The following is a 19702-nucleotide window of genomic DNA, read 5'->3' as shown; positions in this document are numbered from 1 at the left end:
GCCTTTAGGACTCTGTGCACGTTACACCTGCTAGCCAGGGGTGAAGTACTTGGGCTCTCTCCCTTAAAAATAGTAAAACTGGCGTACTTCTAATTGGTACATTTAATTTACTTATAGGGCTTTAGTAAAATACTGCTACATGAACCCATGGCTTGTACTTAAATGCTGCTAGTTGGTTGCAACACTCTTTGTGCCACTCACTAATGTAGCACTGTGAACCATGTCTTACGTCTGCCAATGCAGCTTGTAATGCGGTTTTAAACTGCCATTTCGACCAGGCAAAATAAACTTTTTGCTAAGCCTAAACATTTTAATACCTGTATGCCACCTCTAAGGTGGGCCCAAAAGGCTCAAAGGGCAAGAAGCATGGTGTTTAAAAGGTAGGACAAGTGTACTTAAGTTTTACATGTCCTAGCAGTGAAAACTCCTATAGTTGTTTTTCACTCTTGTAAGGCCTATGTCTTCTATAGACTGACACTGGGTTGCCTTATTCCACTTAAAAATTGATGACTTCAGTTTGGGAACAGATAAAGCAATGCTTCTTCCACTCAAGTGAATTGCAATCTAGAGGTCTCTTTGTTGAAAAAGTTGGGTTTCAAGTTAATATTCGGAAAATGCCACTTTTAAATAGTTGGCATTCTTCTGCATAAACCAAATGTGCCTTTCTGCCAGTATCCAGGGTCACGTGATTGTGACTGGCTCTCCTACGGTTCTTGTGTATTCCTTCAATCCATAGGAACAAAAGGGCCTTGGGTTGGGGGCAGGGTATTTCTCTCCTGAGCAGAATTTCCTGGGGGGGCTGTCTGCAGCCTAACTGAGCTTCAGAGGGTAGCCTCGGGGCTTGCCCTTCCCCTTCCTGACTTCTAAGGGTTTCCTGCCCTTCCACTGACATATGCAGCCCACACTTAGGTCTTCCTGACCTTTGTTACCCTGTACACTTTTAAGCCAACACTACAAAAGGGGAATGGTTAGACAAAGGAGGCATCCCCCTCACACAGGTTGGCACAGGGTATAAAAGTGGCACCTTCTAAGACTCATATCAGAACATTCCTAATCCTTTGAAAGATTCAGAAGACGGGATGTCTTGCTGTCTGAAGAAGGAAGATTGGATCTGCTTGCCTTGAACCCATGCTATCCAGATGCGACTCCAAGGATCAGTTGGCTGACCTTCTGTTTGAGCTATAAGGACACATTAAGGTTCCAGAGTCCTACAATCAACTGCCCAGCTGACTGGCTCCAACCAGACCTGCCTAAGCCCTGCTGATTGCAACTACTTGAGTGAGTACTGACTCCAAAGAGGGGACCCTGGACTCTTGGCTGGCATCGCTGTGTATTACTCCTGAAGAAAAGGTGGCTCTTTGTGACTGCAATGTGGCCACCTTGTGCCAAGAAATGACTGCCTGTAACAACAGCCAATGTGAAGCTCCTGCAAGATGTGCACTTCTCACAGACAGTGATAATACATATTGATGTAAACATAAAACCTCTGAGATGAACAGCTCTTCGCACCACAACAACGACCTTCGGTGACTCCTGACCTGCTCTGGGCACCTGCCAACGCGAACAACAGCTCTCATGCAGAATTAAGAGGATAACTGTTCAACAGGATGAACCTGATCTTTGTATCCAACCCTTACTCCATCGTGGTCAGCCTGATCTTGTGACTTGACCCGTTCCAGCATGACCAGGTAAATGTGCATGGTACTTTATGCTTCTTGGCACTATTTTCACCTAAACTTTTAAAAAAATCAATCTCCACATCTACTGATTGGATTTTTGTTGATTGGGTGTCATTTAATTTATTACATTTTACATTATTTTTCTAAATTGGTTTGGTGTTCTTTTTGTGTTCACCTTGTCACTGTTTGTATGCTGCATAAATACTTTACACATTGCCTATGAGTTAAACCTCACTGCTTTGTGCCAAGCTACCGGAGGGTTAATCCTAGGTTCATTTAGTGACTTTTATGGTTGAAATGAAATGGAAAATGAGTTTCTAAAGCACAAATATAACAGAAGGTGTCAAGGCACTAAAACCATCCAAAACCATTAACACAAAGAGGGACATGAGGGTAAACAGAACCAGGGGCTATAATGAAAAAACCTTGACATTTACTGTGTTTGTCATTTGAGCAGGGCTTCCTCCTCACTCAACTAATAATCCAACTTTTTATAGGGTTCCTTCTATTTTGGCTGCTGCAGAGAGACCGAGTATGCCACCCAATTCATGTTCTTAAACTGGCCCCTTGGAGATTAAACCTTCAACACAAAAGTCAATGCACATATGGTTTATCAGCTTTTCTGAGTTTTCTTGCCCTTTGGCCTGGAAAAACAAGTTATATTTAAAGGGTGCTGCTTCAATTCAGGTGAGCAAGCAGGAACACCATTTGGGTGCAGGCACCGGCACCATGATTTCGAGAATAGAGTCATGGACCCTTTTAGAGCTAGAGCATAATAGCCTATTGATGAGTAGTAGGAGGTGTGCCCGAAACCTGCAACAAGCCAAGAAATACCTGAATGGCCAAGAAAACTAAATTAAATGCCCGACCTTGCAATGTTGTTGGTGCTATCTTTCAGATAGTTTACAAAATAGTGTGAAACGCCGATGTGGGGGCAGGAAGTATTGCCCTACAGGATAGATGAGAAAATGTATCCCTAAAGATGAGAGTCCAAACAACATTATAAATAGCAGTCACTAAATACGGATTGACTCAAAAAGGGCTTGAGCGGTCTATTAAACTACTAAAGTACAATACAGAAGGCAAAAATATAGTTAATATAAATGAATCAGTTATGGGACACAGAAGCCAATTGTCATGAAGGCTCTGAGCATGTAAAATGGATGCAGCATGAGCAAAGTTTGGAGAATAGACTAAGGGCCTCATTATGAGTCTGGCGGTTTTAAGACCACCAGAATCGCGATGCTGGTCGAACAGCCGCACTCCTGGTGGTCCGACTGCCAGATTAAGACCCTGGCGGACGGACCGCCACCCTCGTGTAGATATCTTAAGTCTAGAGTGTCCAAATCTATAGATAAATGGGCAGCATCCCTAGTAGAGACCCAAAAGTATCTGTCTCCACCCAAAATCAGAGTTTTCTAATAAATGTTACAATGGAAATCACACAGTGGAAATTGCAGATTCATCATGGGATCAGCAAATGTAAGAACACATCCTTAAAGGGTAGGTCGCTCCCCCTGCCGCTGCAGCTCCTCCAGCTCCTCCAGGTTCCTGAGTTCCTGAGACCCACCTCACAGTAAGTACCCCCCCACCTCCCAGCCCCTCGCTCTGCCCCGCACTACTCACCCTCTCTCCTGCTCCTGCTTCTTTTCTTCTTTTCTTCTTCTCTGTTCTTCCTCCTCGCTCCTCGTCTGTAATCTTCTTCTGTACTCTTCTTTTCCCCGTCTTCTCTCTTCTTCTGTGTGCTTCTCAGCCTCTCCTGTCGCCTCTCTTCTTCCTCATCTTCTTCTGTGGTCTTCTGCCCTCTGTTCTTCGTTTTCTGTATCTTCTTCTGTGTTCTTCTGTGCTCTTCTGTGTTCTTCTGTGTTCTTCTGTGTTCTTCTGTGTTCTTCCGGTCTTCCTTTCTTCTGTTCTTCTGTTCTTCTGTTCTTCTGTTCTTCTGTTCTTCTGTTCTTCCGTTCTTCTGGTCTTCTGTCTTCTGTCTTCTGCCTCCTCCGTCTTCTTCTCCCCGCGCCTGCCCTCCTGCTCCTGCCTCATCCCCCTCCCTTACTCGCATCCCCCTCTCTATCTCCCCTATCTAACCCGTTCACTATCTACCTCCCTCACTCCTCCTATCTACCTATCTCTCTATCTCTCTATCCCACTATCTCACTCCCTCACTCTCCACCTCCTCCTATCTTCCAATCTCTCTATCTATTTCTCTATCGATTTCTCTATCTATCTATTTTCTCTATCTATTTCTCTATCTCTCCCCCCCTCCTGCCACCCCCTCTATTACCTATCTTCCTATCCTCTCACTCTACCTCTCACCCTCACCCACCTCTACAACCCCCCTCCCCTATCTTCACAACCCTACTCCTATCTTTCTCCCTAATCTCCTAAACCTCCTAACACTCACCCCCCTCCACCTTTAAACCCCCCTCCCCCAGCTCTTCTCACTCTACCTGTCCCCCCCTCCCTCGCGCTTTCCCGCCGTGACCTCCTGCACGCCCCCACCCCCCAGCTCCCATTCGACCCCAGCTGACCCCGCCCCCCCACCTCATATGGCGGCCGCTGCGCGACAGTGGTAGCGACCCTTGACCCAAGGGTAGGTCGCTCCCCCTGCCGCTGCAGCTCCTCCAGCTCCTCCAGGTTCCTGAGTTCCTGAGACCCACCTCACAGTAAGTACCCCCCACCTCCCAGCCCCTCGCTCTGCCCCGTGCTACTCACCCTCTCTCCTGCTCCTGCTCCTGCTTCTTTTCTTCTTTTCTTCTTCTCTGTTCTTCCTCCTCGCTCCTCGTCTGTAATCTTCTTCTGTACTCTTCTTTTCCCCGTCTTCTCTCTTCTTCTGTGTGCTACTCAGCCTCTCCTGTCGCCTCTCTTCTTCCTCATCTTCTTCTGTGGTCTTCTGCCCTCTGTTCTTCGTTTTCTGTATCTTCTTCTGTGTTCTTCTGTGCTCTTCTGTGTTCTTCTGTGTTCTTCTGTGTTCTTCCGGTCTTCCTTTCTTCTGTTCTTCTGTTCTTCTGTTCTTCTGTTCTTCCGTTCTTCTGGTCTTCTGTTCTTCTGTCTTCTGCCTCCTCCGTCTTCTTCTCCCCGCGCCTGCCCTCCTGCTCCTGCCTCATCCCCCTCCCTCACTCGCATCCCCCTCTCTATCTCCCCTATCTAACCCGTTCACTATCTACCTCCCTCACTCCTCCTATCTACCTATCTCTCTATCTCTCTATCCCACTATCTAACTCCCTCACTCTCCACCTCCTCCTATCTCCTATCTCTCTATCTATTTCTCTATCGATTTCTCTATCTATCTATTTTCTCTATCTATTTCTCTATCTCTCCCCCCCTCCTGCCACCCCCTCTATTACCTATCTTCCTATCCTCTCACTCTACCTCTCACCCTCACCCACCTCTACAACCCCCCCTCCCTTATCTTCACAACCCTACTCCTATCTTTCTCCCTAATCTCCTAAACCTCCTTACACTCACCCCCCTCCACCCTTAAACCCCCCTCCCCCAGCTCTTCTCACTCTACCTGTCCCCCCCCCTCGCGCTTTCCCGTCGCGACCTCCTGGACGCCCCCAGCTCCTATTCGACCACAGCTGACCCTCATATGGCGGCCGCTGCGCGACAGTGGTAGCGACCCTTGACCCAAGGGTAGGTCGCTCCCTCTGCCGCTGCAGCTCCTCCAGCTCCTCCAGGTTCCTGAGTTCCTGAGACCCACCTCACAGTAAGTACCCCCCACCTCCCAGCTCCTCGCTCTGCCCCGCGCTACTCACCCTCTCTCCTGCTCCTGCTCCTGCTTCTTTTCTTCTTTTCTTCTTCTCTGTTCTTCCTCCTCGCTCCTCGTCTGTAATCTTCTTCTGTGTTCTTCTGTGTGCTTCTCAGCCTCTCCTGTCGCCTCTCTTCTTCCTCATCTTCTTCTGTGGTCTTCTACCCTCTGTTCTTCATTTTCTGTATCTTCTTCTGTGTTCTTCTGTGCTCTTCTGTGTTCTTCTGTGTTCTTCTGTGTTCTTCCGGTCTTCCTTTCTTCTGTTCTTCTGTTCTTCTGTTCTTCTGTTCTTCCGTTCTTCTGGTCTTCTGTCTTCTGTCTTCTGCCTCCTCCGTCTTCTTCTCCCCGCGCCTGCCCTCCTGCTCCTGCCTCATCTCCCTCCCTCACTCGCATCCCCCTCTCTATCTCCCCTATCTAACCCGTTCACTATCTACCTCCCTCACTCCTCCTATCTACCTATCTCTCTATCTCTCTATCCCACTATCTAACTCCCTCACTCTCCACCTCCTCCTATCTTCCTATCTCTCTATCTATTTCTCTATCTATCGATTTCTCTATCTATCTATTTTCTCTATCTATTTCTCTATCTCTCCCCCCTCCCGCCACCCCCTCTATTACCTATCTTCCTATCCTCTCACTCTACCTCTCACCCACCTCTACAAACCCCCTCCCCTATCTTCACAACCCTACTCCTATCTTTCTCCCTAATCTCCTAAACCTCCTAACACTCACCCCCCTCCACCCTTAAACCCCCCTCCCCCAGCTCTTCTCACTCTACCTGTCCCCCCCTCCCTCGCGCTTTCCCGCCGCGACCTCCTGCACGCCCCCGCCCCCCAGCTCCCATTCGACCCCAGCTGACCCCTCCCCCCCCTCCTACCTCATATGGCGGCCGCTGTGCGACAGTGGTAGCGACCCTTGACCCAAGGGTAGGTCGCTCCCCCTGTCGCTGCAGCTCCTCCAGCTCCTCCGGGTTCCTGAGTTCCTGAGACCCACCTCACAGTAAGTACCCCCCACCTCCCAGCCCCTTGCTCTGCCCCGCGCTACTCACCCTCTCTCCTGCTCCTGCTTCTTTTCTTCTTTTCTTCTTCTCTGTTCTTCCTCCTCGCTCCTCTCCTGTAATCTTCTTCTGTACTCTTCTTTTCCCCGTCTTCTCTCTTCTTCTGTGTGCTTCTCAGCCTCTCCTGTCGCCTCTCTTCTTCCTCATCTTCTTCTGTGGTCTTCTGCCCTCTGTTCTTCATTTTCTGTATCTTCTTCTGTGTTCTTCTGTGCTCTTCTGTGTTCTTCTGTGTTCTTCTGTGTTCTTCCGGTCTTCCTTTCTTCTGTTCTTCTGTTCTTCTGTTCTTCTGTTCTTCCGTTCTTCTGGTCTTCTGCCTCCTCCGTCTTCTTCTCCCCGCGCCTGCCCTCCTGCTCCTGCCTCATCCCCCTCCCTCACTCGCATCCCCCTCTCTATCTCCCCTATCTAACCCGTTCACTATCTACCTCCCTCACTCCTCCTATCTACCTATCTCTCTATCTCTCTATCCCACTATCTAACTCCCTCACTCTCCACCTCCTCCTATCTTCCTATCTCTCTATCTATTTCTCTATCTATCGATTTCTCTATCTATCTATTTTCTCTATCTATTTCTCTATCTCTCCCCCCTCCCGCCACCCCCTCTATTACCTATCTTCCTATCCTCTCACTCTACCTCTCACCCACCTCTACAAACCCCCTCCCCTATCTTCACAACCCTACTCCTATCTTTCTCCCTAATCTCCTAAACCTCCTAACACTCACCCCCCTCCACCCTTAAACCCCCCTCCCCCAGCTCTTCTCACTCTACCTGTCCCCCCCCTCGCGCTTTCCCGCCGCGACCTCCTGCACGCCCCCGCCCCCCAGCTCCCATTCGACCCCAGCTGACCCCTCCCCCCCCTCCTACCTCATATGGCGGCCGCTGTGCGACAGTGGTAGCGACCCTTGACCCAAGGGTAGGTCGCTCCCCCTGCCGCTGCAGCTCCTCCAGCTCCTCCGGGTTCCTGAGTTCCTGAGACCCACCTCACAGTAAGTACCCCCCACCTCCCAGCCCCTTGCTCTGCCCCGCGCTACTCACCCTCTCTCCTGCTCCTGCTTCTTTTCTTCTTTTCTTCTTTTCTTCTTCTCTGTTCTTCCTCCTCGCTCCTCTCCTGTAATCTTCTTCTGTACTCTTCTTTTCCCCGTCTTCTCTCTTCTTCTCTCTTCTTCTGTGTGCTTCTCAGCCTCTCCTGTCGCCTCTCTTCTTCCTCATCTTCTTCTGTGGTCTTCTGCCCTCTGTTCTTCATTTTCTGTATCTTCTTCAGTGCTCTTCTGTGCTCTTCTGTGTTCTTCTGTGTTCTTCTGTGTTCTTCCGGTCTTCCTTTCTTCTGTTCTTCTGTTCTTCTGTTCTTCCGTTCTTCTGGTCTTCTGTCTTCTGTCTTCTGCCTCCTCCGTCTTCTTCTCCCCGCGCCTGCCCTCCTGCTCCTGCCTCATCCCCCTCCCTCACTCGCATCCCCCTCTCTATCTCCCCTATCTAACCCGTTCACTATCTACCTCCCTCACTCCTCCTATCTACCTATCTCTCTATCTCTCTATCCCACTATCTAACTCCCTCACTCTCCACCTCCTCCTATCTTCCTATCTCTCTATCTATTTCTCTATCTATCGATTTCTCTATCTATCTATTTTCTCTATCTATTTCTCTATCTCTCCCCCCGCCTCCCCCTCTATTACCTATCTTCCTATCCTCTCACTCTACCTCTCACCCTCACCCACCTCTACAACCCTCCCTCCCCTATCTTCACAACCCTACTCCTATCTTTCTCCCTAATCTCCTAAACCTCGTAACACTCACCCCCCTCCACCCTTAAACCCCCCTCCCCCAGCTCTTCTCACTCTACCTGTCCCCCCCTCCCTCGCACTTTCCCGCCGCGACCTTCTGCACGCCCCGCCCCCCAGCTCCCATTCGACCCCAGCTGATCCCTCCCCCCCTCCTACCTCATATGGCGGCCGCTGCGCGACAGTGGTAGCGACCCTTGACCCAAGGGTAGGTCGCTCCCCCTGCCGCTGCAGCTCCTCCAGCTCCTCCAGGTTCCTGAGTTCCTGAGACCCACCTCACAGTAAGTACCCCCCACCTCCCAGCCCCTCGCTCTGCCCCGCGCTACTCACCCTCTCTCCTGCTCCTGCTCCTGCTTCTTTTCTTCTTTTCTTCTTCTCTGTTCTTCCTCCTCTCTCCTCGCTCTGTAATCTTCTTCTGTACTCTTCTTTTCCCCGTCTTCTCTCTTCTTCTCTCTTCTTCTGTGTGCTTCTCAGCCTCTCCTGTCGCCTCTCTTCTTCCTCATCTTCTTCTGTGGTCTTCTGCCCTCTGTTCTTCGTTTTCTGTATCTTCTTCTCTGTTCTTCTGTGCTCTTCTGTGTTCTTCTGTGTTCTTCTGTGTTCTTCCGGACTTCCTTTCTTCTGTTCTTCTGTTCTTCTGTTCTTCTGTTCTTCCGTTCTTCTGGTCTTCTGTCTTCTGTCTTCTGCCTCCTCTGTTTTCTTCTCCCCACGCCTACCCTCCTGCTCCTGCCTCATCCCCCTCCCTCACTCGCATCCCCCCTCTCTATCTCCCCTATCTAACCCGTTCACTATCTACCTCCCTCACTCCTCCTATCTACCTATCTCTCTATCTCTCTATCCCACTATCTAACTCCCTCACTCTCCACCTCCTCCTATCTTTCTATCTCTCTATTTCTCTATCGATTTCTCTATCTATCTATTTTCTCTATCTATTTCTCTATCTCTCCCCCCTCCTGCCACCCCCTCTATTACCTATCTTCCTATCCTCTCACTCTACCTCTCACCCTCACCCACCTCTACAACCCCCCCTCCCCTATCTTCACAACCCTACTCCTATCTTTCTCCCTAATCTCCTAAACCTCCTAACACTCACCCCCCTCCACCCTTAAACCCCCCTCCCCCAGCTCTTCTCACTCTACCTGTCCCCCCCTCCCTCGCGCTTTCCCGCCGTGACCTCCTGCACGCCCCCGCCCCCCAGCTCCCATTTGACCCCAGCTGACCCCTCCCCCCCCCACCTCATATGGCGGCCGCTGCGCGACAGTGGTAGCGACCCTTGACCCAAGGGTAGGTCGCTCCCCCTGCCGCTGCAGCTCCTCCAGCTCCTCCAGGTTCCTGAGTTCCTGAGACCCACCTCACAGTAAGTACCCCCCACCTCCCAGCCCCTCGCTCTGCCCCGTGCTACTCACCCTCTCTCCTGCTCCTGCTTCTTTTCTTCTTTTCTTCTTCTCTGTTCTTCCTCCTCGCTCCTCATCTGTAATCTTCTTCTGTACTCTTCTTTTCCCCGTCTTCTCTCTTCTTCTCTCTTCTTCTGTGTGCTTCTCAGCCTCTCCTGTCGCCTCTCTTCTTCCTCATCTTCTTCTGTGGTCTTCTGCCCTCTGTTCTTCGTTTTCTGTATCTTCTTCTGTGTTCTTCTGTGCTCTTCTGTGTTCTTCTGTGTTCTTCCGGTCTTCCTTTCTTCTGTTCTTCTGTTCTTCTGGTCTTCTGTCTTCTGTCTTCTGCCTCCTCCGTCTTCTTCTCCCCGTGCCTGCCCTCCTGCTCCTGCCTCATCCCCCTCCCTCACTCGCATCCCCCTCTCTATCTCCCCTATCTAACCCGTTCACTATCTACCTCCCTCACTCCTCCTATCTACCTATCTCTCTATCTCTCTATCCCACTATCTAACTCCCTCACTCTCCACCTCCTCCTATCTTCCTATCTCTCTATCTAATTCTCTATCTATCGATTTCTCTATCTATCTATTTTCTCTATCTATTTCTCTATCTCTCCCCCCCTCCCGCCACCCCCTCTATTACCTATCTTCCTATCCTCTCACTCTACCTCTCACACTCACCCACCTCTACAACCCCCCCCTCCCCTATCTTCACAACCCTACTCCTATCTTTCTCCCTAATCTCCTAAACATCCTAACACTCACCCCCCTCCACCCTTAAACCCCCCTCCCTCGCGCTTTCCCGCTGCGACCTCCTGCACGCCCCCGCCCCCAGCTCCCATTCGACCCCAGCTGACCCCTCCCCCCCTCCTACCTCATATGGCGGCCGCTGCGCGACCGTGCCGCTGGCGCGCCGGAGGCGCACCAGAGGCAAGCCCGTCTGCGCCTGTCCGCGCCTGGCCCGCGCCCAGCGCCATGACCCCTGGTCCCCAGCTCTCCCAAGTCCCACTGATCCGCTTCGAGCCCACCACCCTCCACGCCCTCAACCCAGGACGCTCCAACACCTGCTTCCAAGCTCACCCCAAACGCACCCATGGACCCTTCGCCTGCAACTCCTGCAAACGCATCTTCCACCACGCAACTACCACGACCACAAGCCCACGCGCCATCAACCACCTCAAGTGCATCCTAGTCAACGCTCGCTCCGTCCACAAACACGCCGTTGAACTATGGGACCTCCTGGACTCCACAGCACCGGACGTCGCCTTCATCACGGAGACCTGGATGAACTCCTCCTCTGCTCCTGACATCGCCACCGCCATCCCCGAAGGCTACAAGATCTCCAGGAAAGACCGCACCAACCAAGCAGGAGGAGGTATCGCCATCGTCTTCAAAGACTCCATCAGCGTCACCACCTCCACCGAAGACACCCCTCTCGCCGCTGAACATCTGCATTTTCAGATTCGCACCGACCCGAGGACCACCCTCAGAGGATCCCTCGTCTACCGTCCTCCAGGACCACGCGCCCCTTTCAGCGACGCCATCGCCGACTTCATCTCCCCGCACGCCCTCGCCTCACCGGACTACATCCTCCTAGGCGACCTCAACTTCCATCTGGAACAAAACAACGACCCCAACACCACCACCCTGCTCGACAACCTCGCCAACCTCGGCCTCAAACAACTGGTGAACACCGCCACCCACATCGCCGGACACACGCTCGACCCCATCTTCTCCGTCAGCAAACACGTCTTCTTCAGCCACACCTCCGCCCTACACTGGGCCGACCACAGCTGCGTCCTCTTCACATTCCGACGCGAGACCCACCACCTCCGCACTCAACCCATCACTCGTCGACAGTGGAACAAGATCCCTGAAGAGCAACTCCTCTCCGCACTCGCCGCCAACCAACCCACCCTCACCACCGACCCCAACGACGCAGCCCTCAACCTCACAAACTGGATCTCCAACTGCACAGACAACCTTGCTCCCCTCAAACGCACGCATCGACAGACCAACACCAAAAAACCTCTCTGGTTCTCTGACACCCTCAAAGAATCTAAGAAAACTTGTCGCGCCCTTGAGAAAGCCTGGCGCAAGGACCACACCGCTGACAACATGACCGCCCTCAAGAACGCTACCCGCGAACACCACCACCTGATCCGCGCTGCCAAAAGGAACTTTTTCACAGACAGACTGGACAAAAACAGCCACAACAGCAGAGAACTCTTGCAGCGTCGTCAAGGAGTTCTCCAACCCCAGCGCCAACGCCAACGCCGTCACGCCCTCACAGGATTTGTGCGAATCCCTCGCCACTTTCTTCCATCGCAAGATCAGCGACCTCCACGACAGCTTCGGACACCAGACCCAACCAAACACCACCGAACCCGCATCCCCGGCCATCACCCTCAACAACTGGACCCACATCAACACGGAAGAAACCAAATCCATCATGAACTCTATCCACTCCTGCGCCCCTTCGGACCCCTGCCCGCACTTCATCTTTAACAAAGCCGACGACATCATCGCCCCGCACCTCCAGACCGTCATCAACTCTTCTTTTTCTTCTGCTACCTTCCCCGAATGCTGGAAACACGCCGAAGTCAACGCCCTACTAAAGAAACCTACGGCTGACCCGAGCGACCTGAAAAACTTCTGCCCCATCTCTCTTCTGCCTTTCCCAGCCAAAGTAATAGAGAAGACCGTCAACAAACAGCTGACCACCTTCCTGGAAGACAACAACCTGCTCGACCCCTCACAAACCGGATTCCGAACCAACCACAGCACTGAAACCGCCCTCATCTCAGTCACAGACGACATCAGAACCCTGATGGACAACGGTGAAACAGTCGCCCTCATTCTTCTCGACCTCTTGGCTGCCTTTGACACCGTCTGTCACCGCACCCTAATCACACGCCTCCGCTCCACCGGGATCCAAGGCCAGGCCCTGGACTGGATCGCCTCCTTCCTCGCAAACCGTTCCCAAAGAGTTTACCTCCCTCCGTTTCGCTCAGAACCCACCGAGATCATCTGCGGCGTACCTCAAGGCTCATCGCTCAGCCCGACACTCTTCAATGTCTACATGAGCCCCCTCGCCAACATCGTACGCAAGCACGACATCATCATCACCTCCTACGCCGACGACACCCAACTTATACTCTCCCTCACCAAGGACCCCGCCAGCACCAAGACCAACCTACAAGAGGGTGTGAAGGACTCGCAGATTGGATGAGGCTCAGCCGCCTAAAGCTGAACTCGGAAAAAACGGAAGTCCTCATCCTTGGCAACACCCTGTCCGACTGGGACGACTCCTGGTGGCCCATGGCCCTCGGCACCGCACCGACCCCCACAGACCACGCCCGCAACCTCGGCTTCATCTTGGACCCTCTTCTCACCATGACCAAGCAAGTCAACGCTGTGTCCTCCGCCTGCTTCCTCACCCTCCGCATGCTCCGCAAGATCTTCCGCTGGATCCCAGCCGACACCAGACAAACCGTGACCCACGCCCTCGTCACGAGCCGCCTGGACTACGGCAACACCCTCTACGCCGAGACCACAGCCAAACTCCAAAATCGCCTGCAACGCATTCAAAACGCCTCGGCCTGCCTCATCCTCGACGTACCCCGCAGCAGCCACATCTCCGCACACCTGAGACACCTGCATTGGCTCCCAGTCAGCAAAAGGATCACCTTCCGACTTCTCACCCACGCACACAAAGCCCTCCACGACAAGGGACCGGAATACCTCAACTGACGCCTCAACTTCTACGTCCCCACCCGCCTCCTCCGCTCCTCTGGCCTCGCACTCGCTGCTGTCCCTCGCATCCGCCGCTCCACGGCGGGTGGGAGATCCTTCTCCTTCCTGGCGGCCAAGACCTAGAACTCCCTCCCCACCAGCCTCAGGACCACCCAGGACCACTCCGCTTTCCGGAGACTCCTAAAAACCTGGCTTTTCGAGCAGCGATAACCCCCCTTTTTTCCCCTAGCGCCTTGAGACCCGCACGGGTGAGTAGCGCGCTTTATAAATGTTAATGATTTGATTTGATTTGATTAAATCACAGTACAGCATTATTAAACGTCATATAACAGCACCATCCTAGCACTGCCCTCCTAAATGGTTAGTATTAGGTTCCACTCTGACCTAATATCTTTGGAGATGTTAGAAGAAATCTGGTTACCTACACCATGAAAAGCCTCATAAATTAATAGCCAACAGGAAGCGAACAGGATGAAAATCATGAGGAAGTTACAACTTTCAGGGGCCTTCAAAAACAGCATGTCATCACATAGCATCAGTGCACATGTTGCTGTGTGCAGTGTCAATGAGTGATATGGATGTTCAACTAAACAAGATGGGTTCAAGGCCGAGCTGAGGCCTAGTTCATTTTGCCTGTACTAGAAAAGCATAGTTCAGTATATCACAGCAGTTTTGATTTAATTGCAAAAGGCCCATGTTAAAAAGCAAATATTATTCAAATTGGAAACTAGCTACACAAATGTCCACCCAGAAAATGAATATGCCCAACTTATAAAATGTACAAATTGTGGTGATAATGGGTGTACCAATGAACTATGGCATTAGTATTTTGTAGTGACATCTCTATTTCATGATTCTTTAAACCCTTCTTTGAATGTAAGATGCTTTGAGAGTTCTATGGTGTGGACTGTCCTGTGTTCTGTTTTGCTCCTGCCCTTCACTGCAAAATATGTTGACTGTTCTGTGGTGTGGTGTGGTGTGATCTGTATAGTGTAACTCGTATGTGTCCTGCTGCCGCCTTGTAAAGTAGGATGAGGTGAATGTCCTATGGTGTGGTCTATACCCTCTCCCTTGTCGTGTCCTGCTCCAGCCTTGTAAAGTAGGATGAGGTGAGTGTCCTATGGTGTGATCTGTATAGTGTACCTTGTCTGTGTCCTGCTCCCGCCTTGTAAAGTAGGATGAGGTGAATGTCCTGTGGTGTGGTCAATACCCTCTCCTTGTCTCTGTTCTGCTCCTGCCTTGTAAAGTAGGATGAAGTGAATGTCCTATGGTGTGGTCTATACCCTCTCCCTTGTCTGTGTTCTGCTCCCGCCTTGTAATGTAGGATGAATTGAATGTCCTATGGTGTGGTCTCTATAGTGTACCTTGTCTGTGTCCTGCTCCCGCCTTGTAAAGTAGGATGAGGTGAATGTCCTGTGGTGTGGTCAATACCCTCTCCCTTGTCTCTGTTCTGCTCCTGCCTTGTAAAGTAGGATGAAGTGAATGTCCTATGGTTTGGTCGATACCCTCTCCCTTGTCTGTGTCCTGCTCCCGCCTTGTAAAGTAGGATGAAGTGAATGACCTATGGTGTGGTCTCTATAGTGTACCTTGTCTGTGCCCAGCTTCTGCCTTGTAAAGTAGGATGAGGTGAATGTCCTATGGTGTGCTCTATACCCTCTCCCTTGTCGTGTCCTGCTCCACCCTTGTAAAGTAGGATGAAGCGAATGTCCTATGGTGTGATCTGTATAGTGTACGTGGTCTGTGTCCTGCTCCCGCCTTGTAAAGTAGGATGGAGTGAATGTCCTATGTTGTGGTCTATACCCTCTCCCTTGTCGTGTCCTGCTCCCGCCTTGTAATGTAGGATGAAGTGAATGTCCTATGGTGTGGTCTCTATAGTGTACCTTGTCTGTGTCCTGCTCCCTCCTTGTAAAGTAGGATGAGGTGAATGTCCTATGGTGTGGTTGATACCCTCTCCCTTGTCTGTGTCCTGCTCCAGCCTTGTAAAGTAGGATGAGGTGAATGTCCTATGGTGTGGTCTCTATAGTGTACCTTGTCTGTGTCCTGCTCCCGCCTTGTAAAGTAGGATGAGGTGAATGTCCTATGGTGTGGTTGATACCCTCTCCCTTGTCTGTGTCCTGCTCCAGCCTTGTAAAGTAGGATGAGGTGAATGTCCTATGGTGTGGTCTCTATAGTGTACCTTGTCTGTCCTGCTCCTGCCTTGTAAAGTAGGATGAGGTGAATGTCCTATGGTGTGGTTGATACCCTCTCCCTTGTCTGTGTCCTGCTCCCGCCTTGTAAAGTAGGATGAAGCAAATGTCCTATGGTGTGATCTGTATAGTGTACCTTGTCTGTGTCCTGCTCCGCATGTAAAGTAGGATGAAGTGAATGTCCTTTGGTGTGGTCTATACCCTCTCCCTTGCCTGTGTCCTGCTCCCGCCTTGTAATATAGGATGAAGTGAATGTCCTATGGTGTGACCCGTATAGTGTACCTTGTCTGTGTCCTGCTCCCGCCTTGTAAAGTAGGATGAAGAGAATGTCCTATGGTGTGATCTGTATACTGTACCTTGTCTGTGTCCTGCTCCCGCCTTGTAAAGTAGGATGAGGTGAATGTCCTATGGTGTTATCTGTATACTGTACCTTGTCTGTGTCCTTATTCCACCATGAAATGTAAGATGCTGTGTGGTCTGTTTCTTGATCCAGTCCCTTATTATTGCTTCAGCTGGAGTTTGTTTTGTGAGAGGTAATCTGTACCAATCATCAGGGGTAGAAAATAAAGAAATCTATGCGAGGAAGAAAGCAGTGCTCCTGGTTGGGTGGTACATGTATCAACTTTGAGCAAGCGGAATAGTCATCTTCGTGAGACTACAACATGCCTCCAGGCATCATGACCAGCATTCTTGTCTTTCATATAAAAGATATTTCCTCATGTTATAGGAAGTGCACATAAAAGCTGAAGATGGCTACTCTGTTACTGATGAAAATGATTACCATTTTGCAATAAGTGGAAAAACCTACACTAATCTGGAGAAGTATTTCTACAGCTTGTTGCCAAAGGTAAGCACCCATAACGAGTATGCAACTAAACTGGATACCAATATTGTGTCATGTTACATAACTAGAATTTGTACACCACACGTCTAACCATTGCTTGATCTATCAGAATTACTAAGCAAACACATGAAGTTAAGCTCCTTGTAGTGATGACAGTTTTTCATCTTGCTTTGATGGCAGGATTGATTTTGTGCAGGACAGGTCGTCTTCCTGCATAAAAACAATCCAAAGAGGCAGAATGCACCAGACTTAGAAAGAGGAAACTAGTAGAAAAAATATATTTCTTCTCTTTGCACATGCCCTGGGGGCGTACAGTTTTTACACATTCCCAGGTTTACAGATCCTTGTAAATGTGGAAATGTATCAAAACACCCACCACAATACCCATGGAACCCCTCCCTGACACAAAGTAAGGCAACGTAGTGGCTTGCGCTGCATTTCCTTACACCATATCTACGAGGCTGTGAAAAACCACGTAAAGTGGCTTTGCATGGCCTCGTAGATATGGGTCTGCACTCTGCACCACCAAAGCATCACAAAAAGTGACACACTGGTGGTGGAAGGGGCTTCAAAATATGGCCCTAAGTGCTTTTAATGTAAAATATTTAAAAGCAACATTTTGTTACAAAACATTTTTAACATTCCACAATACTAAAATGTTAAACTTGTGTACACATTGGCCCTCATTACGACTTACGTCCTAAGACCGCCAGCGTCACGATGGTGGTCGAACAGCCACCAATGTAGCAGTCCGACTGCCACATGACTACTGCGGCGGTAACGCAGCAGTCGGACTGCCAGCACCACCAGTTTTCCTCCAAAGGATGTGCAGGCGTTGCTGGTAGTCCTAATCCACCAGGGCAACGCCAGGGGTTTCATAGCGGTAGCACTGCCATGAAACAGCTGGCGGAGACAGGGTGCAGGGGGGCCCTTGCACTGCCCATGCACTTGGCATGGGCAGTGCAGTGGCCCCCATGGCTATCCCTGTCTCAATGTTCACTGTCCGCTTTGCAGACAGTGAACATCGCAATGGGTGCAGGTGCACCCTACACCGTACAGCATTGCCGGCTGGCTCAAATATGAGTCTGAGACAACACTGCAGGCCGTTTCCCCTGCTGGGACTATCCTCAAAGTGGTGGAGTCTATAGAACAATGTTTTGACATTTCAACAGATACATTGCTCCTAGAAATTTTTATTTCTTCATATATATCCTGTTCACAGATATCTTGACACAACTCTTCTTTTGAACCATTCAGAAACTCTACATCTCCTTTGTCCTGAGTCACCCTTGGAGACTATTCTGACAACTAGCTACACTTTGTTTATACTCAAGTTAATGCACTGGAATCTTAAAAAATCCTCCGGTAGCAGCCTTATTTGTGATTAGACCAAGACCATCTCCAATCCATTACTTCCTAAACCTATAGTACTTTCATATTACGAAGGAACTAATGAGTGCCACTTTTTTCACCTAAAAATAAGAAATGTTTAAAAATTTTATTTTTAAGAAATAGAGACAGTTGGTACCTTGAACAGGTTCATAAAGTGAAGGGGTAGGTGAACTATAACAAACAGTGAAATTCACTTTTTTGCATAGACCAGACAGAACCAGAGGTAGACCTCGGTCCTTGCTAATGGGACCTTTGGGGCCAAACCTACTTAACACTGGGGCCTGTGTCCATTTTATTTACCAAGTTCCTACACCAGCAATGTGAAGCAGGAATGCAGATTGTATGGTACATTCCTGTTCGTTACAACCTTGTAACAAGTATGTAACCAAATGGATCTTATAATGAAAACTGCAGTATAAACCCCCCTCGGTTTTTCATAAATCTCTTTATGCAGCTCTCAATTATGCCTAATAGCAAAATTTCTCACTTTCTCAATATCATTTTTTTTTTTTTTTTAAATACACATTTCCCCGTCACTAAGAACTCAAGAAATAATTTTATTGTACAATGAAGGGCTCATTATATAGTCCATGTTTAAAGTGTTTGCAGGACCATATTGCTAACTTCATTTACTGGTATAAGTATTTATAAAATTAAAATAATGGACCAAGCTGATACCTTCAGCACATCATTTAGTCTATCCAGGAGAGGAGATTTTTAAACCTTAGCACTTCCAGCTCTAGGAGATCAAAAAACATTCACATCTACTCCTGCCTCCATCATGAATTCTCTTTCCATTGGGAAGTCTTTGTTGATGAAAGAGGTGATAAGCCTTAACACAATAATTTAACAACAGAACTCAGAGGAAAACACACTAAACTGAAACGTGTAATCTTTTTGACAGATGGAAATTTTGAATTGCCTTGAAATGTAGGATACAATCCAAACAGAGTTTTTTTTTTACCCTTTTAACCATTTCCACTCTCCCAAATGAGAATAGAGGGAAAAAATCATAACAATCTTAAAAGTTCATCTCTTTGAAAGGCGATTACTATTATTATGCCATTTGAGAAACAATCTCAAAACCTTATTTATAACCACATAAAAGAATATTGACATTCTAGAAGTGTCTCAAATGTAATCCCCTTAACAAGTTTACATACCAAAGAGCTATTACCTATAGACTCATTATTCACAAGATCATGTTAATGGCTGCAGTGGAAGCCTGCACCTTTTATACATTTTTATAGCAGATTCCTATCTCTTTTTTGTTGCTGGACCCATGAATTTCTGTTTAGTCCGGAAGCCATTTTGTGTAACGCTCCCTGAAATCTTCCAGGTTAGGAGAAGTCTTTGATAGAACCACAGGTGTTCTCCTCCTTCACAACTGTGCAACTAATTTGTTAATAGGAAAAACACTCAGACTTTCCACTGATATTCCATTGGTACTGGGTCCAAGGACGGGAAGACTTGAGGTGGCGCTCGGATCGCAACACTCCATGCGGTCTGACCGCTCCATTACGACCCTGGCAGTGGGATCTCCAAGTCACTGCCGTACCTGCCAGGAACATGGTTCCTGACGGGCTGACGGCAGTCAGACTCGTGCTCAGCCATAGCGGTACACAGTTCAGCACCGCCGTGCTGAGCCCGAGTCCCGTTTCCACCAGCCTTTCCTCGGCTGTTCAACCACCATGGAAAGGCTGGCGGAAAGGCGGTGCAGGGGCAAGACGGGGTCCCAGCACTGCCTATGCCATGGCATGGGCAGTGCAGGGGACCCCATGCCCTGCACCCTCGGAATGAGCTTTGTCTGCTTTGCTTGTGTGCTACGGTATTAGCCTTGGCTCCCTCAAGGGAGCCGAGGCCAATACCATAGCACTGTTCCCACCGGGCTGACCAGCGGGAAC

The 19702-nt window shown here is 49.7% G+C and overlaps 1 protein-coding gene across 1 annotated transcript in view; it reads left to right on the top strand.

Moving 5' to 3' along the window:
* LOC138266526 (probable cation-transporting ATPase 13A4) overlaps positions 1-19702 on the top strand; it is a 182319-nt gene that overhangs the window by 127556 nt on the left and 35061 nt on the right. The window contains 1 exon segment of the mRNA XM_069215388.1: positions 16290-16409. Within this exon segment, the coding sequence (XP_069071489.1) occupies positions 16290-16409 (120 nt within the window).

The sequence above is a fragment of the Pleurodeles waltl genome, chromosome 11 (genome assembly GCF_031143425.1).
Source record: "Pleurodeles waltl isolate 20211129_DDA chromosome 11, aPleWal1.hap1.20221129, whole genome shotgun sequence".
Lineage (NCBI taxonomy): Eukaryota > Metazoa > Chordata > Amphibia > Caudata > Salamandridae > Pleurodeles > Pleurodeles waltl.
Note: the sequence above shows the minus strand (reverse complement) of the source record. Positions and strands in the feature narration are given on the sequence as shown.